This window comes from Schistocerca gregaria, chromosome 9 (assembly GCF_023897955.1).
Source record: "Schistocerca gregaria isolate iqSchGreg1 chromosome 9, iqSchGreg1.2, whole genome shotgun sequence".
Classification (NCBI taxonomy): domain Eukaryota; kingdom Metazoa; phylum Arthropoda; class Insecta; order Orthoptera; family Acrididae; genus Schistocerca; species Schistocerca gregaria.
In genome coordinates, this window is record NC_064928.1 from 254,842,586 (window position 1) to 254,869,584 (window position 26,999).

The 26,999-nt window shown below is 41.8% G+C and overlaps 1 protein-coding gene across 2 annotated transcripts in view; it reads left to right on the forward strand.

Moving 5' to 3' along the window:
* LOC126291880 (26S proteasome non-ATPase regulatory subunit 8) overlaps nt 1-26,999 on the forward strand; it is a 59,136-nt gene that overhangs the window by 18,635 nt on the left and 13,502 nt on the right. For both annotated transcript variants that reach the window (XM_049985604.1, XM_049985603.1), the window contains 2 exons: nt 17,957-18,149; nt 25,049-25,234. In XM_049985604.1, coding sequence (XP_049841561.1) covers nt 17,957-18,149; nt 25,049-25,234 — 379 coding nt within the window. The remainder of the gene's footprint in view (nt 1-17,956; nt 18,150-25,048; nt 25,235-26,999) is intronic.

Sequence of the window (26,999 nt, forward strand, 5' to 3'; positions counted from 1 at the left end):
GGCAGCAGCCTGAAGACAGCTAACTGTGGCCTTCTGCACATTCAGGTGTTCGCGAACAGTGACCAGCTCCTGTGTCTGTACACAGCAGTCGCACATCCTATCCATCCTAAGAAATCAACAATTTGCTGTAGAGTGTTAAGTAATCAACTTTTAACTAGACTGCTAATTCACTAAAGGTGGCTGATAGCTGACTAAACTGTGGTTACTAGACACTTCTTGTTGGAAACAGTGAAAATGAGCACTAACTGTCTCTGGACTGTATTCAAAACAGACATGAAAAATATGGAACACTATTACTAGTACTCGAAAATTAAAGCTTCTTAAAAGTAAAAACAAGTGACTAGTAAGAAAAACAAAGATTCCAAGACTTACCAAGCGGGAAAGCGCCGGCAGACAGGCACAATGAACAAAACACACACACAGAATTACTAGCTTTCGCAACCGATGGTTGCTTCTTCAGGAAGGAGAGGGAAAGACGGAAGGAAGTTGGGTTTTAAGGGAGAGGGTAAGGAGTCAAGGAGTCATTCCAATCCCGGGAGCGGAAAGACTTCCCTTGGGGGGAAAAAAAGGACAGGTGTACACACACACACACACACACACACACACACACACACACACACACACACACACACAAAGGTGTAACACTGTGCCAAGATGTGCTGGCCGTGCACCAAGGCATGTTTAGCCACAGGGTGATCCTCATTACCAACTGTGTCCATTCATGCGAATGGACAGTTTGTTGCTGGTCATTCCCACATAGGAGGCGTCACAGTGCAGGCAGGTCAGTTGGTAAATCACGTGGGTGCTTTCACACGTGGCTCTCCCTTTGATCGTGTACACCTTCCGGGTTATAGGACTGGAGTAGGTGGTGGTGGGAGGGTGCATAGGACAGGTTTTACACCGGGGGCGGTTGCAAGGGTAGGAACCAGACGGTAGGGAAGGTGGTTTGGTGATTTCATAGGGATGAACCAAGAGGTTACGAAGGTTAGGTGGACGGCGGAAAGACACTCTTGGTGGAGTGGGGAGGATTTCATGAAGGATGGATCTCATTTCGGGGCAGGATTTTAGGAAGCCGTATCCCTGCTGGAGAGCCACATTCAAGGTCTGATCCAGTCCCGGGTAGTATTCTGTCACAAGTGGGGCACTTTTGGGGTTCTTCTGTGAGAGGTTCTGGGTTTGAGGGGATGAGGAAGTGGCTCTGGTTATCTGCTTCTGTACCAGGTCGGGAGGGTAGTTGCGGGATACGAAAGCTGTTTTCAGGTTTTTGGTGTAATGGTCGAGGGATTCAGGACTGGAGCAGATTCGTTTGCCACGAAGGCCTAGGCTGTAGGGAAGGGACCGTTTGATATGGAATGGGTGACAGCTGTCATAATGGAGGTACTGTTGCTTGTTGGTGGGTTTGATGTGGACGGATGTGTGAAGCTGGCCATTGGACAGATGGAGGTCAACGTCTAGGAAAGTGGCATGGGATTTGGAGTAGGACCAGGTGAATCTGATGGAACCAAAGGAGTTGAGGTTGGAGAGGAAATTCTGGAGTTGTTCTTCACTGTGAGTCCAGATCATGAAGATATCATCAATAAATCTGTACCAAACTTTGGGTTGGCAGGCTTGGGTAACCAAGAAGGCTTCCTCTAAGCGACCCATAAATAGGTTGGCATACGAGGGGGCCATCCTGGTACCCATGGCTGTTCCCTTTAATTGTTGGTATGTCTGGCCTTCAAAAGTGAAGAAGTTGTGGGTAAGGATGAAGCTGGCTAAGGTGACGAGGAAAGAGGTTTTAGGTAGGGTGGTAGGTGATCGGCGTGAAAGGAAGTGCTCCATTGCAGCGAGGCCCTGGACGTGCGGGATATTCGTGTATAGGGAAGTGGCATCAATGGTTACAAGGATGGTTTCCGGGGGTAACAGACTGGGTACGGATTCCAGGCGTTCGAGAAAGTGGTTGGTGTCTTTGATGAAGGATGGGAGACTGCATGTAATGGGTTGAAGGTGTTGATCTACGTAGGCAGAGATACATTCTGTGGGGGCTTGGTAACCAGCTACAATGGAGTGGCCAGGATGTTTGGGTTTGTGAATTTTATGAAGTAGGTAGAAGGTAGGAGTGCGAGGTGTCGGTGGGGTCAGGAGTTTGATGGAGTCAGGTGATAGGTTTTGTAGGGGGCCTAAGGTTCTGAGGATTCCTTGAAGCTCCGCCTGGACATCAGGAATGGGATTACCTGGGCAAACTTTGTATGTAGAGTTGTCTGAAAGCTGACGCAGTCCCTCAGCCACATACTCCCGACGATCAAGTACCACGGTCGTGGAACCCTTGTCAGTCGGAAGAATGATGATGGATCGGTCAGCTTTCAGATCACAGATAGCCTGGGCTTCGGCTGTGGTGATGTTGGGAGTAGGATTAAGGTTTTTCAAGAAAGATTGAGAAGCAAGGCTGGAAGTGAGAAATTCCTGGAAGGTTTGGAGAGGGTGATTTTGAGGAAGAGGAGGTGGGTCCCACTGTGATGGAGGACGGAACTGTTGCAGGCAGGGTTCAATTTGGATAGTGTCTTGGGGAGTTGGATCATTAGGAGTGGGATCAGGATTATTTTTCTTCGTGGCAAAGTGATATTTCCAGCAGAGACTACGAGTGTAGGACAGTAAATCTTTGACAAGGGCAGTTTGGTTGAACCTGGGGGTGGGCCTGAAGGTGAGGCCTTTGGATAGGACAGAGGTTTCGGATTGGGAGAGGGGTTTGGAGGAAAGGTTAACTACTGAATTGGGGTGTTGTGGTTCCAGATTGTGTTGATTAGAGTTTTGTGGTGTTAGGGGGAGTGGAGCTGGAAGTGGGAGATTGAGTAGGTGGGAGAGACTGGGTCTGTGTGCAATGAGAGGGGAATGACCAGCAACAAACTGTCCATTTGCATGAATGGACACAGGCAGACAGTGTTTGTTGGTAATGAGGATCACCCTGTGGCTAAACATGCCTTAGTGCACAGCCAGCACATCTTGGCACAGTGTTACACCGTCCGAGTTATCTGGATACTTCCCACCAACACCAACCTATCCGAACTCCGGAGATGGGAACTCGCCCTTCAGTATATCCTCTCTTCTCGATATCCGCCAGGCCTTAACCTCCGCTAATTTCAAGTTGCCGCCGCTCATACCTCACCTGTCTTTCAACAACCTCTTTGCCTCTGTACTTCCGCCTCGACTGACATCTCTGCCCTTACTCTTTGCCTTTAAATATGTCTGCTTGTGTCTGTGTATGTGCGGATGGGTGTGTGTGTGTGTGTGTGTGTGTGTGTGTGTGTGTGTGTGTGTGTGTGTGTGTTTACGAGTGTACACCTGTTCTTTTTTTCCCCCCAAGGGAAGTCTTTCCGCTCCCGGGATTGGAATGACTCCTTGACTCCTTACCCTCTCCCTTAAAACCCACTTCCTTTCGTCTTTCCCTCTCCTTCCTGAAGAAGCAACCATCGGTTGCGAAAGCTAGTAATTCTGTGTGTGTGTTTGTGTGTTTTGTTCATTGTGCCTGTCTGCCGGCGCTTTCCCGCTTGGTAAGTCTTGGAATCTTTGTTTTTAATATATTTTTCCCATGTGGAAGTTTCTTTCTATTTTATTTACAGTTAATACTTAAATTTACGTAGCTTGCCGCACGGGAGATGTGAAGCAGACGGCAGTTATGACGACAGTAGGTAGTAGTAATGAAGGGAGTGAGCCAGAGTTGGAGCCCTTGGCCAAATCTGTACATCGACCAAGGAGTGGAAAGAAATTCGGAAAGGCAATTTAAGTTCAGGGAGAAGGATATAAAAACTTAAGTTTTCTGATGACAATGTAACTGTCAGACCTTTACGTCAAGAGTCCTGGGCCTTTTGCCCCATTCATGTCATGGAATCCTGAGAATTTTTGGCATCTATTTGAGTACCTACCATTTCATACTTGTAATCCTATGTACAAATACAGGTAGTTTTTCAAGTTAGAAGGTTCTTTTTTAATCTACACTCATGCTCATAAATTAAGGATACTTGCAGAACGTGGTGCCACACAACGTGGCACTACACAAAACTGGTGCTCATAGCATAGGCACATAGGGAACACACACGTGACAGATCTGTAAGTCCACAGTATTGGTGATAAGTTTACAAAACTGTCCTGAAACATGCTATAAAACACCACTGTTTCCTGCACATGTACCCCGACATCAATATGGGATATGATCACCATGCACACGTACACAGGCCGCACAACAGGCTAGCATACTCTGGATCAGGTGGTCGAGCAGCTGCTGGGGTATAGCCTCCTATTCTTGCATCAGTGCCTGTTGGAGCTCCCAAAGTGTTAAAGGGGTTTGAAGACATACAGCGATACGTCGACAGACAGCAGGCAGGTCATTCCATTCGCCTGATATCATCTGTTTCAAGGTATTCCTCCACAATGGCAGCTCAATGGGGCCGTGGGTTATCATCAATCACGAGGAAGGTGGGTCCCACTGCACCCCTGAAAAGGCGGACAAATTGGTGCAAAATAATGTCGCGATACATCTGACCAGTTACAGTTCCTTTGTCAGACATACAGGGGTGTACGTGCACCAATCATAATCTCACCCCACACCATCGAACCACGACCTCCATACAGTTCCCTTTCAAGGACATTAACGGACTGGTATCTGGTTCCTGGTTCACGCCAGATGAAAACCCAGAAGGAATCACTGTTAAGACTATACCTGGACTTGTCCGTAAACATAACCAGGGACCACTGTTCGAATGACCATGTACTGTGTTCTTGACACCAGGCTTTACGGGCTCTTCTGTGACCAGGGGTCAGTGGAATGCACCTTGCAGGTCTTAGGGTGAATAAACCATGCTATTTTGTCTAAAACTGACATGGCTAGACCGTGGCTGTGTAAAATTAATGTAGGTTAATTCTTATAGAGGAGAAAACAGCAACCAGCGACTATTTATAAATAAATAGCAGTATTAATAGTGGCTGGTTGCTGTTTTCTTCTCTGTAAGAATTAACCTATATTAATTGAATAAACCATGTCTGTTCAGCCATTTGTAGGCTGTGTGTCTGGAGACAGCTGTTCCAGTGGCTGCGGTAAGGTCCCTAACAAGGCTACCTGCAGTACTCTGTGGCCATCTACGGGCACTGATGGTGAAATATCAGTCTTCTTGTGGTGTAAACAGTGGCTGTCCCGTACTGTAGTGCTTGGACACGTTTCCTGTCTGCTGGAATTGTTGCAATGATCTTAAATATCATACTTTGTGGCACTCGGAGGGCCCATGCTTTGACCTGCTGTTTTTTGACCAGCCTCCAGTTGTTCTAGTATTCTACCCCTCATAACGTCATCAATGTGTGTTCTTTGGGCCATTGTCAGCACACAGTCACCATTAGCACGTCTGAAAACATCTGCACACTTACTCGCTGCACTGTACTCTGACATGCACCAACACACCTCTGCATATGTGGACTGCTGCCAGTGCCACCATGCGACAACCGCAGGTCAAATGAACCACATGTTCATACCCCGAGGTGATTTAAACCCGCAAACTGCCAACCAGAGCATTGTTTCACCACATATCAGCATTATCGTTAATTTATGAGCATGTGTAGTTACGAAGTAAGGCACAGTAAATAAAATTTAGTTATATTTCAGTACTTATTTGGTGGAAAAATCTGTGGTAGTTCTTATTCGTACATTTAAGAATAATTTACCATTGTGTGGTACAATTTGAAACACACTGCCATGCACAGTTGAACTTCACAGTCAAGGCACCAACATATTTCTTTTCTTGAAGACTCTCCACTGGAAAGTTTCTTTTCCTGTGCAAACTTTGCGCACTCTTGTGGAATGGGCCTTTCCTGTGGATGGAAGTCTGCCTGCAAAATGTCTTCCTAGCAACATGTTGTTCACCCTCTTTCTTTGCAAATTCCTCCTCTAATTGAATAAGAATTTCACAAATGGCAGATGTTTTCCTGTTTATTTCTTGTTTCACGGTATAAGATGAAAGTGTTCACTGCTACCATTACACAAGGATGCAAAAATAATTTATCCTACAATTTCATTTGCCTTCTCTTGAAGTGGTGGTACGAAATCTACATCTATACTATGCAAGCCAGAGGAGTGCAGAGCGGCCCACTGTGGAGCACTCAGAGGCCGGGGGATTCTCCAGCCCAGCCCACTGCATTTGACACGGCTACCCGCTGGCCCATGGCTCTGGGCTGCCCCAGCCCGCTCACTGCACTGAGCTTGCTGTGTCGCAGCATGGCCAGCACTATGCGGACATATTGCACTACTGATGGGGCGCACGCGACTTGCGATGCACCGAACACTATTGTTAGCAGTGGGATGACTTGCCAGTGCACCGTCACCTGCCCTCACTGAAAGATTTTGAATTCACAGATGTCTTCCTCTCATTTCTTTGAGATGCAGAGTTAGTATTAATAAAACTGACAAATTGCAGGCTCGGATTCCTGACTGAAAATGGAGCAAAAAACCTACTATGAACATGCTTCCGGAAATACATCGTTGCCACGGTAATGGCACTGACAGAATGAAAGTTCCTCTGGCCATGTGCTGTGTGTTTCTTGCACATTGCAGGCTTTGTGATAGATGCAGGGTACTGTAATGCCAGGATGCTCCCGTATTCATGTCGACAACAGGACGAGATTGTGTTTGTGTACAGCTGAGCGGAATGTAACGGTCGAGACGTAGGACAGCTATACCCAAAAAAGAACCCTTACAGAACATTTAAAGCCCATGTTGGTGGGCCACTTACCTGGAGCTTGTAATGGGGTTTGTCTCTAATATCACGCAGATCTGGATCCTCCAAATCTGGTGCATGCCCAATCTGCCACCTACCTATGTGTTTCTCTCTCTGAACAGACCCATGATCACACAGACACACAAAACGGGCTTGAAATGTTATGTGATGTGTTGGTGTATGTGAGATTACTTGTTTTGTATAGCTGTGCCGCCTCATGACCATTTCCCTGTGCTTGGCCGTACACAAACGCCATCTCAGTTTGTTGCCAACACAAATACCAGACCATTCTGCTGCTTACAGTATGCTGCGTCAATCGCACATCCTGCAACACACATGGCATATGACCAGAGTAACTTTCATTCATCAGCGCCCTCTACCAGGCAACAATGCATTTCTGGACACATGTTCACAGGACCTTTTTTTCCTTCATTTCCAGTCGGGAATCTGTACCAGCAGTTTGCCAGTTTTATTAACATTCACCCTGTATTTTAAGTGACCACCATGTATGTTTGGTGATGACCTACTCTCGTAACAAAAAACTGCATCTTTAGTTCTGATGATAACCGTCAAACAGCAAAAATACTTATAACAATTTTGCTCAAGAATCTTGTAAATAAAGTGGTATATTTTTCTAAGTATTAAATTTAACACACGAGTTAATGCCGAAATAAAGGTGCTGGTTTTGGCCCTGGAGCTCAGTAATAATTTAGAAATAAACGGAGTACTATTTCATTTCAAAAATTCAAAACTAATTTGAAAACATTGTACATAACTCAGACATATGCAAAAAATGTGCAATAAACGAAAACATTTCCACTACTAAAAAGAACAGAAAATGAAACTTAATGTTCCAAAGTATCTTCAGCATTCTTTTTCACTCATTTGTCTCATATAGAGTTACTATGCATTAAAAACGAGCATCGGCAATCTCCGAGCTTAAAAGTGGCCATCTTGCATTGAGAGTAAATCTGGCAGAACTAAAATTTCTTTGAGAAGCAGCGCTAGATGCTTGTATACATAGCATTTTTCTGGTGAATTTCTGAAAGCTTTGCTAGCTCATTTTCCAGTAAGAAGCCACATTTTCTTCCATTTTACAGTTTTGATGTAAATATTTCTCCAACCCATCTGTCATTGATATCTACCGACAAAGCAGACTTTTGTACTTCTTCTGGTAGTAGAGTTATAGTGAGATTTGATGAATGGATTGCCTCTTTTACCATGTTTTCTACCTGTTTGGAAAAATAAAAAGGTCAGTCGTAAAATGCACGTCTTTCACAGAAGATTCACAGATACCGAGAGGCATAAATAATCAGGACAGTTCTCTTCTAATACTACCATTTTTGGTTCATCTGGAAACTGGATTGTAAACAAAACACAAGATCTGAGAGTCTAGTTGCTTAGCACTCACCTTTTGCTGTATGAGCAATTATCTCTTGCATAATTATATCTCTCAGGCTTTAGCACTTTCTGCTATGTGCCGCGACACTGCTGTGGGCTGGGGTCTAATAGCCCTTGTGGATACTTCACTGTAAGTCACTCTAGTGTCTATTGACATGTGAACAAGATCCATAAACCCTTCCTCCAATTCCTATTGTTCCGTGTGACCTTATGTCTGACGCACACATAGCCACGAACTTACCGACAAACATCTCTGAGCATGTTTAGGAAGGTGTTTCTTGACCACACGAGACCCTTGTTTATTGGACAAACATGAATGGCAAGAAATGTGCGAAGTGCCACTTGACCTTTTAGTATGAGCAGTAAATTTCACTGCACAGTGAACAGCAAACAAAATTAACATTTCTCCTGTAGTCATTCACTGTAGGATTAAATATCGTCCAAATTGAACTTAAATGATTTGTTTCAGGATGTGGGTTTCTATACTCACCACTGATTAGTCTTTTCTTTTACTTTCCTTTTTCTTGGCATGTTCTCCTTCCACTGCAAGTCACATTTAGTTTCCACACTTGTTTTCCTGTTAAGAGAAAAAAAGGAGCAGTCACACCATTCCTACAGGTCCTCTTGCCACTCGTAGACTGTAGCTCGCAACAGCGCTCATTGCTACCATCCAGTCGTAGGTTGCAGCACACCACTGCTTGGTGCGTGGTGCTGGCTGGCCCATTGTGGAGCAGTGAGGCCACAGCCTGCAGGATGTGTGTCTATTCGTGACTCTGCTGAGCCTGAGGCACACCGGTGCCTGTGTACCGCAGTGCTCGGCCCCTCTGCAATGTCTTCAGACTCGCTTCATTTGAAACTGTTAGTCCGGTGTGTTCGCGGCCCACGTGCTTGGTCTCCGTGCACAGCTCTGCTGCAAACCACCGTGAATTGCACGGTAAAGGGTACGTCCCGTTGTACCAGTTATTAGCGTTTCTCCCCATTCCGTTCACATATGGAACGACTGGACACTATCTTTGGTTTCCACTAACAGCTTTTACATATGACCAGAATTCCTTTGGTTTTTGTGGAAGATTATTTGACAATATTCTGTTACAGTAGTCATTGAAGGCATCATGCTTTGCTCTCCTAACAGCCAAATGTGTTTCATTCAGCATCTATCTATCTGTCTATCTATAGCTGTAAACTTTGTTTTACACCTGTTATGCAGTAATTTCTTTCTTTAGAAGTTTCTTTACAGTGACCATATACCATGGAGGTTCTTTCCCATTATGAACTATTCTGCTGGATACATATCTTTCTAGTGCATGGTGAACTATTCTTAGAAACTTGAGCCCGAGTTCCTCACTTGTGCTGATAGTTTAAAGTTCCTCATTGAGATATGACACTACTAATTTTTAAATAGTTTATTGAACATACATATCTTTTTCTCGGATTAGTTGCCACAATCACATCATGGTCACTGATACACAACCTCTGTTTTCCCATTTACCTAACCTTTCAATATACATTCAGATTTTCCCCAAAAATCTAGGGCTATCAATTTCACGTTTCAGCCAGCTTTATGTACCTAGTGTTACGTAAGCTTCACTGCTTTTCAGGAGTACTTCAAACTCTGGTACTTTGTTGTGAATGCTTCTGCAGATAACCCGCAGGATTTTAATAGTAACCTGTTGGAAGCATTGCTTCCGATCTTACACTGATCCTTCCAGGTTTCTTACAGTATCGATACCTGGATTGGATGGAGTGTTGCGTAAACTATAAAACCATAGTGTGCAATCAACACACACTAAACTACCTGAGTAGCAGCCTTTGACATGTAGTGCACACCTGACCCATGTAGGGGAACCTAAACTTGTCAACCATATTGCGCAAGTGCAGGAAGCACAGCTTTGCTTGGCACAGAACCTTCAAAGTCTCAAGTTCAACCCTTTCACTTGACTCTGAACCAAAGGGACATGATCAGTTCTGGGGGAAATGCTGCAAAATGGGAGCTTTGTTGAACGTACATGCACAAAGCTGGTCTTCTCAACCATCTCTGCCAGTCACTGGAGTGATGGAGTGAACGAAGTATGATCTCTCAGCCCAGACAACAGGCATCGTTTGTTCCAGTGTGTGCCACAATCCGCAGTTGCTAGCACCTGTTCGCTCAGTGGGTATCAGAATACCCTCTCCAACATGTTTGAGTGTCCCCAGGCACACTGAGTGCACATGGTGTCCTTTTCTGTGCCTCAATGCCGTTACCATCATTTGCTCTACTTTTGAACTGCTGACAATTAATAGAACCCTACCCTTTTGTGTTTTCCTCCTCTTAACATTGGATGAAACAGGTTTCCCCAAAACAAGTCCCACTGGCTCAGTTTCAATTTCATTGAAAGACAACACCTCAAAAGTGTTGATTAGGGCATTTACTACAACACCTTGCGTCCTCCCAGGTACCCGTCCAACCTCTAAAGGATGCCTAGATCTACCATTGACATGCCACTCAGTCAAGTGGATGAGTAATGACAGATCCTTTATTTTCTCCAGAGGAGACAGGGTCCAAAGAAGAGAACCATTATCAAAGGTACACGACTCTTCCAACACAAAGATTTGCAGCGGCTGCCAATCATTTGACAGTAGTTAGGATGATTTCCAGCTACTTATGAATGTCAACCAACTCAACGTGTGTTCAAGAATAGTATGCACAGTGGGGCTGTGTTTTTTCCTGGTGCAGTTTATTACAGGCAATGAACAAATAATTTTAGATCTACTGATTATATTTTAATCTGAGATGAGTTCGTCATTCTGGTCTACACCTGTCTTGAGACTGTGTTGTAGAATGGCATCAGATTTTTCTTCGTCATCATTGTTTTGCTGTTAACTTCTACTGCCGTTTTGTCATCTTTTGAAGACTTGACAAACATGAAACATCTTGTCTCTCTCCACCTCAGATACAGCAAATGTTTTTGCCTCATAAGTATACAGTTACCTTTAATTAGCTTATTGTTGACTATACTTTGTTAAGAAGTCCTGTACAATTAGGCATGCAAATTCCCACAGCCTTCGTCTTATTCTCTCACAAAATCAGAAAACAGCTGGTGAAATGTAATATCTATCGGTATAAATAGTATGTCTATTGTTAAGGTAGCCAAAGAGAAGTCTCTGAAAAAGGGCAGTCACTGGCTTGTATTCCTGCCCGTTACCCAAATAAACTTCTGTGTATGAAACAGATCCTGCCTTTGAATCACATAAGATAGAGAGTTCGATACCATATTCGTCAGTATAGACACAGAAACTCTTCCTTGCTTTGATGGTAAGGTTTGCCTCGAGTGAAAACTATGCAGGAAATTGTGAAATTAAATTATCTGATATTTATGCATGGGATTATGATAAGATTCATTTCTTGGAATTATCAGGCAATGTCATTTCTGTGCAGGTAAGAGAGAATAGCAAACGTACCTATTTCTAGCTGTTACTGACTGACCTTAAAGATTTGTGGAAACAGATTTATTTGTAGACCAGTAATCAGGGCAAATATTGATTATAACAGCAAAGACCAAATACACTTTGTGCAGTTTCACCCCAGTTTCAGGTTGCTTGATTTTCTCATTTCCCTTTTTTCTGTCTTTTTAGTTCCTGTCTTGATGTGCTTTATCATTGAATCAGGAAAAAATTTGACAGATATCAAAAGGACTGTTACTGTCATCAATTTCTGTCACCACTTTCTGCTCTGAATTCAGGCAGTGATGCTCATCTAATGTGGTTCATCCTAAGTCCACATCTGAAGATTTTGCAACAGTAGAATGTCTTCTCTTGCATGGTGGCTTTATAGATGGCACTAAATTTGAAATATTACCTTGATTATTAGAAAGTATAAGGTGCACTGTTGGGGGTGCAATACCCCCCACCGGCAATGTTTTCATGCCTGAGTCAGATTCAGAAGCAACTTCTCTGTATTCACTTCCAAAAAGTCCCCCTAGGAACCAGAATCTTCACATGATTCATTCAAAGCCTTCTCTATCTCAGGATTAAACATTTACTGCAGAGGCCAGTTCACGGCATGCGAAGCTCAAATAGAGGCCGTGAACACAACGAAAACAATACAAGTGGAGGAAGATGAGCAGAGTTAAAGAGCTGAAGGCTTGTAGCTTACCTGCCACACGAGCTGTGCTCACGATTGGGAATTAGTGTTAAAGGACTTGGAAGAACAATTGAATAGAATGGGTAGTGTCTTTGCAGCAGGTTATTAAATGAACATCAACAAAAGAACACAAAAAGATCAAATTTTAAGTGTTCAGAAGTTTTTTCTGAAGGCATTTGTCTGGTGCCTAGCCTTGTACAGAAGTGAAATATGGATAAATAAACAGTACGGTAATAAGAGAAGAAAAGTCTTTAAAGGTGGTGCCACAGAAGAATGCCGAAGATTACATGGATAAATGAAGAAGTACAGGGAAATATCCTACATAAGTGATATTTCCATTGTGTTTTCAGATGAAATTAAGGTATCAGTTGATCCTGAAGCATCAGGGACCGGTTAATTTGGTAATGGGGGAGCGGGGGGGGGGGAGACAAATAGGGAGATCTAGGCATCAGTACGGTAAGCAGTTCCAAATGGAATGTAGGTTGCAGTTAGTTCTGCAGGGATGAAGAGGCTTGCACAGCATATACTAATGTGGAGAGCTGCATCAAACCAGTCGTCTAACACAACAACAACGTGCACATTGTTAATGCCACACATTGTACAATAATGCAACAGTACTGAAGCCAGTAACAGTATGTGATTTGAATCCTCTTGTAGCTTAATACATCCATTTAGCCATAGTTCTGCCTGAGTCTCTAATGTGGAACTATTTAAAACACATTAGTATCCTATACTTTTTACAACTATAACATTCTTTACAGTAGCCAGTTCTCAACTTACATATACGTTTCAGTCAATATTATTCCAAACACTATCAGGATGAGATTTTCACTCTACAGTGCAGTGTACACTGATATGAAACTTCCTGGCAGATTAAAACTGTGTGCCAGACCGAGACTTGAACTTGGGACCTTTGCCTTTCACGGGAAAGTGCTCTACCATGTGAGCTACCCAAGCACGACTCTCACACCCTGTCCTCACAGCTTTACTTCTGCCAGTACCTCATCTCCTACCTTCCAAACTTTACAGAAGCTCTCCTGCGAACCTTGCAGAACTAGCACTCCTGAAAGAAAGGATATTGTGGGAACATGGCTAAGCCACAGCCTGGGGGATGTTACCAGAATGAGATTTTCACTCTGCAGGAGAGCTTCTGTAAAGTTTGGGAGGTAAGAGACGAGATACTGTCAGAAGTAAAGCTGTGAGGATGGGGCAAGAGTCGTGCGTTGGTAGCTCCGAAGGTAGAGCACTTGCCAGCGAAAGGCAAAGGTCCAGAGTTAGTTTCGGTCCGGCACACAGTTTTAATCTGCCAGGAAGTTCCATCATGTTTAGGAACCTACAGCCAATTTGTTCTCAAACTTACTATTCATGTTATCTGACTTCATACATTTATCTCAAACAAAACTGCTTCTGAGAATAAAATATCAACTTTATTGGCAACCGGGTCATTCCATTTTCTAAGAACATGAAATGTTACAAAACTAAATGCATTGCGTGAATGCATTTGGATGTCTCAAAGGTCTTTCGTCATAGTGCATATTGATATTATTCTGTGTTTCATTAATTCGGTAATTAGGTTTGTAGCTAATGACATTTTAATCATATTAATTATTCAGTAGCTGCCCCAATGGGGTGGTTAGATCCCCCATAAGATGCTTCCCCAGGTGGAGGACAGGGGAAAGCCTCCCAGACATGGGTGGTATTGGGGAAGTAAAATACCCAGTTTGGACCAAATACTTAGGCCTAAATCCATTAGTGTCTGGTCTGACATGCAGCAGTTGGTCAGTTGGTCCAACTGCTACAAATATGTTGATCTCAACAATTATGTGTTTAATATTTGTGATCTCCAAGGGGTCACTACAACCACCTTCAACATGAAGAAGTAGTGATGGAACAACAAGAGAAATATCCACAACCCCAGATTTCTCTGGTTGTTGGATTCTGGGGAACTACAAACTTCAAGAGAAGGAGAAGAATTGGATCTTCCCGAAACCTCTTCGCAAACACTATGTTGGCATGCTCAGCACAAATATGCTGGTGAACATAGGTAAACTCTGACACCTTTTGGATGTTCTGGAAAAATTTCACATCAGAATCTTCACAATAAAAGAGGCTTTCCACAGACTTCAACCATTCAGCACAGAAAACTATAGGATATGTGAAGGAAAATTCTACTGCCAAAAGAGGAACACCACCAGCAATGTTTGGATCGCGATTCGCAGTTAACAAATCAGTCATAGACAACATCCTGGATTTCAATTCAGTAACAGAAAGAATCTCTGCAATAACCTTCAAATCAGGAAACAAAAGCTACACAATCATTAATACACATCCACTGACAATCAAACACAACAGAAAGAAACCATAAGAAGTCAGACTTTTGGGAAGAAATGGAAGATCTAACACACAAAATACCAAAAAGGTATGTCAAAATTGTATTAGAAGATGTGAATGCGCAACTAGGCAAGGAGAAATAGTACAAGTAAATCATAGGCCTACACACAGGCACTAACAAGAATGCGAAACAATTCATATCTGTCAAAATTTTAGCTTAAAAATTGTCACTGCAATTTAAAAAGCCAAAACGAAAACTCATAACATGGAAAACATCCAAATACATATGGGGAGAATTTCAAATGAATCACATAGTCATCACAGGCAAAAGTAAAAGTGAAATTCTGAATGTGAGAACACAGAGGATTCTCAGACTCTGACCCTCACCTGCTACCAGTAAAAATTGGGTAAATCCCAAGAAACATAAAAAAAACTAAGACTGGATCCAGAATACTTGAAGACAAAAATAGACAAAATTATTGAAGAATTAATCAGAGTTCAATAGAAAAATGGATGGAACTTGCAAAAACAATTCCGAATGCAATATGTTGGGGTCAGTAAATGAAAATGTAGGCGGTGGAACACGGGTTGTGATCAGGTCATTGAACATGAAATACAGGCCTGTAAGAACTTTGGCAGCAACAGAACAAGAGAGACATAGCAAGATTCCCACAAAATCGAGAAACAATCATTGAAAGATACTAGAAGGGTGAGAAGCACATACAACAAAAATGGAGCAAATGAAATGAAAGAAATATAACATGAGAAATTTCTGCAGAGTGTTCAGGGAAATTACAAAGGGTTGTCAGCCTTCAAATATTAGCTTCAAGAGAACAGATGGGTCTGGGGATACAAATACCAAAGAAAACCACCAAATTGTTAAAGTATTTTGATAAACTCCTCAGTTGCGAGAAGCCCGAAGAAAAATTACTCTTCATGAAAACTGTACCAAACCCAGATTAAAAGCAGTATTTAATATCAGAGGTAGAAGAGATAATGATCTGGAAACTCAAAGACCAAACCACTACAAAGAAAATCCATGGAATTCTTACTGAAGTATGGAACACAGATAAAGTGCCACAGGAATAGAAATGTGTTGATTCGCCCACAATATAGAAAAGGGTGACAAGACAGACCCTAATAATTGCAGAGATATCTCATTGTTACATATCAGCTACAAAATTCTCTCCAGGGCATTACTCAATAGACTAGTACCACAAGCTGATACAAAGATAGGTGAATACCGAGCAGGCATCAGAAAAGGGAGGTTATGTATTGAACAAATTTGGAACCTGTGAACTTTCCTGAAAGGCAGATAGACGAACAACACTGTAGTCACATTTGGGGGCTTAAAACAGGCCTAAAACTCCATGTACAGGCAGATTCTCTTTGACACATTAGAATAATTTGGAATAGACAGAATAACTAATTTGGAATAGACAGACGAACTAAGACACTCATACAACACAGTTACAGACACCACACCCAAAATAAAATTTGAGAGAAATCTGACCCATTCGAGATACATATAGGGGTCAGGCAAGAATATGGGCTCTCGTCGCTTTTATTCGATATTTTCTTGGACAAAATGATCAAACAAAGGGAAGAAGTAGTCGAAGGAACCCAGGAAGAATGTGTGCAAACAAGACGATCATAAAATGCATGACATTTGTAGGTTACTTGACAATACTCAGCAACAATAGACAAGAAGCAAGGGAATATGTGCATGAAGTATCTGTGAAAACTGGTGTACAGATATCATATGAGAACACACAATACATGGAAAGAAAGAACATCCGCCACCAAATATGGAAAGGAAATAGTGGAAAAATTCAAATATGTCGGGAATATATACAAATAGGAGGGTCAGACAAGGCATCCAACATACAAAGAACAGAAAAACTTCAGAAAGAATACAGATTGACATGATGCACTGCAGTAAAAGAAATGTTTCAAGACAGGTTAAACTCACACTGCAGCACAGTTTTACTAACAGTAGTACTCTACACCTCAAACAACCACGATTGCAGCATCAGGCATCAGTCGGGAAAAATAGAATGTAAAAATCCTCAAATATTTTTGGAGCAGTAGACAGAGATGGTATGCAGATGAAGAGATCAACCAAACAATTACATGAACACACACAGGCTCACAGACATGATCAGAAAACGACAACTAACATTCTATGGACACATACATAGAATGAACAACAGTAGTTTCACAAAGATGATTTTTGGTGTAGTAAACAGTTTACTCAAAAAAACTTACTGGCTTCAAGTAATAGAAGATGGGTTAAAACAAGCAGGGATCAGTACTGAAATGATAAATGAGACAGACAAACTCGGAAACAAAATTGTAAACATAAAATTCCAAGTAAATAAAGGAAGAAAACAGGCAAAATATGGACAGAGCAAAGACCACAGGAACACAAAGAATGAAGATGTTTTGGGAAGAAAGAGGAGGAAACAAGAAAAAGTGAATAATTGTTTAACATTGAAGTTAATCAATGTCATGGAGGCAAAAGTTTGAAGTTTATGGTTAAAACTGGCCAAAGTTGGCACCTTAGTGTGAAATTATCTTCATTGTGATCTAGGTTGGATCAGTATTCGTAAAATAATCCTTGGACCATGTGGTCAGTAATTCACATACTATACTTTTATCCCGTTACGGCTTATTGTACACATTGTGTCAATGTGAAGAGAAAAATGAAAGATAATTATTCAGTAAAAACAATCCTGAGCTAAGATTTTGATAAAATTTTGTTTCATTTTGTGTATTTATGTAGGATTGTATAAGAGAAATTGTAAGGCAAGGCATAATCGGTAGTGTTTGTAGCAACTTTCACTCAGCATTTTTATATGAATCTAAAATTTCAGCTAATCATTACTAACATAAAATTTTATATATCAAACAGCGACATATGGACATTAAGTAAAATGTGTATTGTTGCTTAGGTTCCTTGGGCCTACTCGTCATCAATTCAGGAATCTAAAACCGTAGTTTCCTAAAGATTCTACTTCATAGTAGTATTGTCATTATAGATAAAACATTAATAAAGTGTCTCTTGAAGCTCCATGAGACAGTTTGTTCCTTGTTTTTCAGTTGATGGTGCAATGTTTGTCAAATTTTGGTTATCCTTTGTTGGTGCAGCAAATTTTTGTGAGGAATTAATATGTTCAGTCGATCACTACATTTATTTTGTTCTATCTGTATTTTAGGTGTGCAATGTTCATGTGAGTGGCATATAAGACGTAGATAAGAGTCCTAAATTCCTAGTAATGAGGATGATGTTCTGAGATTGCATGTTTGTATCTGGAGAACAGAGAGAAGTTTTCTACAGCTTTTGTTATCTTGACTCTTCTGTCACTAGGGACCAGCTTCCAGAATCTGCATACAAGTACCAACTTTTGGGACTGAATCTGCTGTCCCTACTATCTCAGAACAGGGTGGCTGAGTTTCACACAGAGTTGGAGCTGTTGCCTGCTGATCAGATCCAGACCAACGTCTATATCCGCCATCCGCTTTCTCTTGAGCAGTACCTTATGGAAGGCTCCTATAACAAGGTTTGCTATATATAAATGAACAACAAAAAATAGGGTAGATTACTACTCTGCTACTCACCACATAAAGAAAGTGTTGAGTGACAGGCAGATATTTTAAAGTAGACTGTGCTACCAGGCTTTTCAGTTATATATATATCTGTGTGTGTGTGTGTGTGTGTGTGTGTGTGTGTGTGTGTGTGTGTGGTGGGTTAACAAAATATGCTCTATTCAAATTTGGTAGGATAGGATATTATGTTTGTGAGTAGGCAGACATGATTTTTGTGTGTAGCCATGCAAATAACTTACACGAAGCTGCACAGCTATATCGGATGTCGTCTCCAGATCAAAGGCAGCCAGGTCATCCAGTCTTTCGTGCTGTGTATCATTGCATTGCTGAGACTGTGTCTGTAGCAGCATAGCATCACAAACTATTGACTGAAGACGACCACCTGTCATTCGAACGCTTGACCAGAAAGAGCGCATTTTACAGGCTGTGGAAGAATAGCCAGGTATCAGCTTGAGATAAATGGCCCTGGTATATGTACATCTCCAGGTTCACCGTGCAGAATATTTCAGAAATGGCATATGTGCCATATTGTACTCCAGGCTTTATGCATGCTCATCACACATGGGAGGACTTTTGCCATGGTTTGTTGAACAGGCTGCCATCCATTGCTCGTCTCTTCAGTTTCATTTGATGGAATAACAAATTTCCACAACCAACACATTTATGCCAATCATGTTACAGCACAGACTACATACAATAATATGGTAATACTTTCAAACTATTGACTGTTAGTGCATTTTGGTGTCAGTGAGGTTGCATGTGTGAATGTGTGTGTTCTTGCTAGAGTAAGAGCAAGAGCTCAAAAGTTGGTGTGAATTGTTTTCTGTTAGGTGTTTCTATGCACCACACATCAGTCAGCTATAGGTGAGAGTGGTTGCCTTTTCTTTATTTTACGAATTACTAAAATTCATTTTCAGATGTTCTGCTAGTTTTCCATCAGTTTCTCCCAAATCTAAACCTAACACAAAAGCATTTAAGTGTTCGATAATGCAGATGGCAGGTATTAGGCAGTTCAACCATGTCCTCTGTGCTTCAGAAAGCAGAATCAGTCACTGTGTTGTTTCACAACCTAAGTGGAGAAAAAATTGAGGGGAGTCAAAGAGTGACCTAACTTTCTCCTGCTACATGTGACAGGCAAATTGTGAACATATAATAGTGTGTAGATAAACATTCTTGGAATTTTGGGGTGAAAGAAAGGATTACCTTCAAGGTGTTCTAAGGTAGTCATCTGTTACAGGTGACAATAATGCACCTTGCCAGGGAGCATAGGGAAATTTCTGGTCATTCACTTGTTCAGAACCTCAAAACTGTAGATCTAGGAGAAGAGGAGTCAACTGTACTTACGACGCTAACTTAGTATTAAGAAGTAATAAAAATCCAGTTTGAAGATGAGACTGTTTCTTTTGTAGTTTTTGCTGTAGTTGTAAATAGGCTTTGGAAGTCTTAGAACTGATGTTTGGTTTGTATGTACAGGACGAAGAGAAAAGCCCTGTAAAGAAACATTTCTAGTAGAACAGAGTGTACGTAATTTGAAGCAGGAGAATTTTTGTGATTTATTGTGTCAGGATAAAAAGGGATTATCGATTATAATTTTTGGCTAATAGAAAAACATGTTGCTTCCAAAACTTCCAGATTAAGCTGCTTATTTTAGTAGGCAGTTCACTTTTTATGATTTCACTACAGTGATTGGCAATTCAAAAGCCCTTTCGTGTACACAAAATGTTCTCTCTTATTGTCGGAATGAAAATCAGAACTCAAAAAGCTCAAGTGGGAAAACAAGCCGTGTATATCATAGAGTTACACAGGGAGAAAATAGTGAAATTCTTTGCAAATACCTGTGGGTATCAAAACAAAAATGTCAGTACGATCACTGTGGTCAGTAAATGACTTCAGAGACCTCTTTTAACATGAAGTGGAAATATTACTTTCAGTTATAGGATACTCTTTCATACTGCCCAACACGTTTTATGTGAGAATAGAAAAAAATTGAGCAAAACCCACCAACAAGCAACAGTACCTCCATTATGACAGCTGTCACCCATTCCATATCAAACGGTCCCTTCCCTACAGCCTAGGCCTTCGTGGCAAACGAATCTGCTCCAGTTCTGAATCCCTGAACCATTACACCAACAACCTGAAAACAGCTTTCGCATCCCGCAACTACCCTCCCAACCTGGTACAGAAGCAAATAACCAGAGCCACTTCCTCATCCCCTCAAACTCAGAACCTCTCAGAGAGGAACCCTAAAAGTGCCCCACTTGTGACAGGATACTTCCCGGGATTGGATCAGACTCTGAATGTGGCTCTCCAGCAGGGATACGACTTCCTAAAATCCTGCCCCGAAATGAGATCCATCCTTCATGAAATCCTCCCTACTCCACCAAGAGTGTCTTTCCGCCGTCCACCTAACCTTCGTAACCTCTTGGTTCATCCCTATGAAATCCCCAAACCACCTTCCCTACCCTCTGGCTCCTACCCTTGTAACCGCCCCCGGTGTAAAACCTGTCCTATGCACCCTCCCACCACCACCACCACCACCTACTCCAGTCCTATAACCCGGAAGGTGTACACGATCAAAGGAAGAGCCATGTATGTGTGAAAGCACCCACGTGATTTACCAACTGACCTGCTTACAGTGTGACGCTTTCTATGTTGGAATGACCAGCAACAAACTGTCCATTTGCATGAATGGACACAGGCAGACAGTGTTTGTTGGTAATGAGGATCACCCTGTGGCTAAACATGCCTTGGTGCACGGCCAGCACATCTTGGCACAGTGTTACACCGTCCGGGTTATCTGGATACTTCCCACCAACACCATCCTATCTGAACTCTGGAGATGGGAACTTGCCCTTCAGTATATCCTCTCTTCTCGATATCCGCCAGGCTTCAACCTCCGCTAATTTCAAGTTGCCCCCGCTCATACCTCACCTGTCTTTCAACAACTTCTTTACCTATGTACTTCCGCCTCGACTGACCTCTCTGCCCGAACTCTTTGCCTTTACAAATGTCTGCTTTGTGTGTGTGTGTGTGTGTGTGTGTGTGTGTGTGTGTGTGTGTGTGTGTGTGGGCGCGCGCGCGCGCCTCACATCCTTTCGTCTTTCCCTCTCCTTCTCTCTTTCCTGAAGAAGCAACCATCGGTTGCGAAAGCTAGAAATTCTGTGTGTGTGTTTGTGTGTTTTATTTATTGTGCCTATCTACCGGCGCTTTCCTGCTTGGTAAGTCTTGGAATCTTCGTTTTTTAATATAATAGTAATTTAGTGTGTTTTACAATGCTATTTTAAGCATTTCTATTAACATTCCTTCTTAAACCTTCGATGTCTGTCTGATAGTAAAATAAATAAACAAATAAAAAAATCAAACCTGTTAGTGGAAGCTATATTAAAAAGAGATATTCATTTTCCAACACTTCGTGAAAATGGCATATAGACAGGCGAGTAAAAAATTTAGACAAATACTGAGCAGAAATGGAAGTTACTGGTATAAGCAATATGTTCAATTGTTCAGCGACGAAACTTGGTGTATGTTATGCCGTGTATTTGGCTGATGGTAGCAGCAATACTTTCCAGCATGTGGTACAAGATAAGATAGATGTTTTACAACTTGAATGTGTTGGCCATGCACAAAAGCGTTTTGGTACAAGATTGAGGAAAGTGGAGATATGAAGGGGAGAAAGCTTTCTGATGGTAAGAGAATATTGGAACTTGGCAGGCTAACAAATTCGGAAACAGGTGTCTTTCAAACATATTATGGACTGGGAATACAAAGAAGTACTAATAATGTAGCAGAAATGATAAAAGATGTAAGGGCCACAGTCTTTCAAAGGGTTGCTACAGACAACAACCCCCATCATTCTTTGTCCGGAGGGCCTTGAATTATGGTGTAAATATCAGAATGCCAGTGTAATGCTATGAGTACATATGTAACCATCCCCTACCATGTCAGTAGCGAGTGTTATAAAAACTATTTATAGAGGCTTGGCTAGTAAAAACTTGCTCACTACATTCACTCATGGGAGAATTTGAATACCTAATGAAAGGTTCAATAACAGTGTGTGGAAATGCTTGTCTAAAACTGTATATGTGGGCTAAAAACTGGTGTTATGGGTGATATGCTGTGCTCCAATGATGATTGTCAGTGGGCTGGAAGTTCTCAGTGGTATAGGTGTAGAACCTGGGGTGAACGTGAAGGATGCGTTTGTCATCCAACCAACTGAGGATGCACAAGGCTGAGAAAAGTGTTCTACAAGTGACGAGAGACCAGAATTCAAGAGGGCCTCCAAATGTTAGCTAGAGTATGCACAAACTGACAATGATGTCACATACGGACTTAGCAAGTTTTAATTTTGAATGTAGGATGAAGAGATTGTGTCAAAAACTTCAAAGGAATTTTCAGGAAGTGTGTTTTTTTATCTTTAGATGCAATTTACTCTGAAACTAATAAATATTTGTAAACTTGCCATGGAAATTAATTACATTTTCATTAAAATATACTAGAATTAAGGCGATTAAATAGGTATGACAAATATTTCAGTATTATTTTTCATAAATACAAAATTTTTAGGTCATAGGCTTCTCTGAATTTCCCTCCAGGGGCTCACATTTCATTTGTGCTCTTTCCCATTCTCACTTCTTCCCCTCTGACCCCCCCCCCCCCTCCATCTCTATTTGTCTAATTACTTAGTAAATAAAACAGAAAGAAACTTCCACATGGGAAAAATATATTAAAAATAAAGATTCCAAGACTTACCAAGCGGGAAAGCGCTGGCAGACAGGCACATGAACAAAACACACAAACACACACACAGAATTACAAGCTTTCGCAACTGGCAGTTGCTTCGTCAGGAAGGAAGGAAGGAGAGGGAAAAATGAAAGGGTGTGGGTTTTACCCTCTCCTTCCTTCCTTCCTGACGAAGCAACTGCCAGTTGCGAAAGCTTGTAATTCTGTGTGTGTGTTTGTGTGTTTTGTTCATGTGCCTGTCTGCCAGCGCTTTCCCGCTTGGTAAGTCTTGGAATCTTTATTTTTAATATGTCTAATTACTTACATCGACCTGGCTATTCCCTTGGTTTCCTGGATCCCTACCAGTTTTGTTCCCTATGCCTTTTCTTCTTCATCCTCACAGCGGCATTGAGGTGGATGCCACCTTGCCCAGTATACTGGTATGCAAGTGCACTGCCTTTGTGGATAACATACTGTCATGAGCAGCATTGCTGCCCTCTTGACTGTGGAATTAACACTAGTACATACACAACGTATCCACTGGCCTGATGTGTTTTTGTGTGCTTTCAATCACTAAAATCTACACTGTCAAAGATATTTTATTTCCATCTTGAAGTGGGTATAACACTCCTGCAGTGTGTTTCTGGCCATATCTCCATAGCCATATGACCTTGTTTGTTCCCTGTCCTCCCAGGTGGTAGTTCAAACCCGCATCCAGCCATCCTCATTTAGGTTTTCTGTGATTTTCCCAAGTCACGTCAGGCAAATGCCAGGATGGTTCCTTTGAAAGGACACAGCCAACTTCGTTCCCCATCCATCCTTAATCCGATGGACAGATGACCTGTCTGTTTGGTGCTCCCCTCCAAATTGACCACCGTATCCTCACAGAGATTGTTTCCTGCATTTGTCTTCATTTTGCAAAATCACACTGTGTACTTCACATCTCACAAAATTCTTGAAACCTCTGCAATTTAATCATTATTTGCTTCCAAATATCTCATAATAATGTCAATAATATTGTTATTGCACATTACAGTAATCGAATATGACTGTCTGGCACCTAGTTTTGTGTTAAATATATCTCAATATTATGAGAAGGAAAGTTGCTACTCACCACATGGTGGTGATGCTGAGTCGCAGGTAAGCACAACAAAAAGACTTTCACACTTAAAGCTTTCGGCCAATGGCCTTCAACACACACACACACACACACACACACACACACACACACACACACACACACACACACACACACACAAGTGCTGCAGTTTAGGCGGTGGGGAGGGGGCCTAGGGGAAGTAGTGGAAAAGGAGAGAAATAAATTTAAAAAAAATAAATAAATAAAAAGATAGGGTGTGGTCTTGAAGGAATGATGGCAGTGTAGTGCTGGAATGGGAGCAGGGAGGGGGCTGGATGGATGAGGACTGCGACTAACGAAGGTTGAGGCCAGGTGGGTTACGGGAACGTAGGATGTATTTCAGGGAAAGTTCCCACCTGCGCAATTCAGAGAAGCTAGTGTTGGTGGGAAGGATCTGTATGGCACAGCCTGTGAAGCAGTCATTGAAATGAAGGATTTCTTGTTTGGCAGTGTGTTGAGCAACAGGGTGGTCCACTTGTTTCTTGACCACAGTTTGTCAGTGGCCATTTATGTGTGCAGACAGCTTGTTGGTTGTCATGCCTACATAGAATGCGACACAGTGGTTGCCCCTTAGCTTGTAGGGCACATGACTGGTTTCGCAGGTAACCCTGCCTTTGATGGGATAAGTGATATTAGTGACTGGACTAGAGTAGGTGGTGCTGGGAGGATGTATGGGACAGGTCTTGCATCTAGGTCTATTACAGGGGTATGAGCCATGAGGTAAGGGATTGGGAGCAGGGGTTGTGTAAGGATGGACGAGTGTATTGTGTACGTTGGTATGCCAATCGGTAACTCAGCATCTCCGCTATATGGTGAGTAGCAACTTTCCTACTCATAATATTGCTACATTCCATCTAGGATTTTCCATTGTTTGATTTAGTTAATACTCTAAAATTCACATGCTTTTCTAATAAACTGGTATAAGCATATCATCACCCACGCCAGTGTTTATTAATGGTCATGATGATAACTGTTCCTTTCCTTCGCTTTCCACAGATCTTCCTGGCAAAAGGCAACGTTCCAGCAGAAAATTATAATTTTTTTATTGACATTCTGCTGGACACAATTAGAAATGAAATAGCAACTTGCTTGGAGAAGTCCTACGAAAAGATATCTGTTCAAGAAGCAGCGAGAATGCTGAACATGGCGAGTCTTGCTGCCATGAAGAAATACGGAGAAAAGGTTTGTTGTACTGGTTATTTGGAAGGAGAGAGAGATTGAAAGATTGTTTTTCTCCTTATGTAAAACACTTCAATATTTGTGAATGGTATTAAGTCAAGGAATGTGACAGACTTAACAGCCGACAGTACATGCTCATAGTTGTCTTTGTGGTCGTGCAGTCTTGCCAGAATTTTTGAGAAAAATAATGCAAATTCCCATTTCCTTGAAAACTCCTTCTCAAACTTCTAGATGGAAAAGTAAACACAAATACAGCTTTTCAAATTACAAAATTAGGGCACTGTGATACCCTTACAGATACTTTCTTTAGGAATTCTTTGTAGCCAGTTAAAGCTGCTACAGTGCAGAAATGCCTACCCGCAAGTGGTGCCTTTATCTTTTGTGATAGGAGGAATGAGGATACAAATTTAGGCTGTAATGTAAATGAATAAGATTTCCATCCTTAGAATTGCCCAAGAAGTGCCAGGTGGCAGTGGTGGGTGCTTCTTTGTGGTAAAGCAAATTCCTGCTCAGGCTAGGCATTGTTCCTTCAGTAATCAGATAAAGACTTACGAACGGCCAAGCCAGAAATATGTTTTATTAAGTAGCACCTTGGTCATGCCCAACATCTCTATTTGCCACTGGAATTGAATGAACATCTCAGTGGCACTTACATGGTTACTAAACAAAACCCACGATGAACCATGATCGTGTGAAATTAAAAACTTCTCTGGCCTACAGATTGTTCCATAAAATTTTGGACAAGCTGTAGGATGCTTGTAACTTGCTGTTGCTGTATTTTGGCACAGTCTCCTGGCCACCTCCAGGTGAACAATGGCGAAAATTCAGAGCTGGCACGTGTGTGGTGTATCGTGTTGGTCTTGCTCGAGTGCATGTGCTCCTGCTGCAAATCTGTGCAGTGCGCACTCTTTGTGTTAGAAAGCTTGCCTCGTTGATGTCAGATCGTTCGTGTTTAGACAGTGAAATTGCAATGCCGACTATGCAGAACATGAAGTTTTTCTATGTTAGGATTCCATGCAGAATTTACTAAGAAGCTGCTGTCTTGATTTATAAGTCTCGGGAAGTTATTTTTCCATTTATTCATTAATAGAGCTGCTAAAGTGTGACATACAGGCCACAATTTTTCCCTCATTGTGTTTCAACACATGGCCAGTGCTTAGATATTGTGGTCTTACTGACTTGGAGGAGACAGGTATGCCACATATGTTCTGTAATGTGATCCTGCACAATGTGCATTATTTGGCTTTATATATTTTGCTGCATTTGCATGGAATCCTGTAAATACCTGCCTTGCGAAATTGTAAGTAGGGCTAAACAGATCCCAAAAGTATAAAGATTTCCAAAGGGTGATGAAAGATAATTTTAGCTTTGTCTTGGTAATATTCTGCCTGTTTCTGCTGAAACAGTTCCAGTTGTAGGGTAGAGTTTTTGAGGCCTCATCCTTTTCCTTGTTCTGGCATTTGTATGTTTGTAGCACTCTATGTATTTGCTGAGACAAATATCCATTTTTCACAGTTTGTAGGTGTTTGTTGGGTTTACAGATTATCAGCATCTGAGATGGTACAGGCTCTGTGGATTAAGGTCATTAGAACACCTGTAGTTTGCCAGATGGTGGCAGCTATAAGTTTGCAAATATGGGTTTGTTTTGCTGGGATTTCGGAACACCGAATGCCTAAGTGTGCTATCACTTTTAAATCGCACCACGGTGTCTAAATATGGCAAGCAGCCATCTTTCTCCATTGTCATAGTAACTTTTGTTTCCATGTAT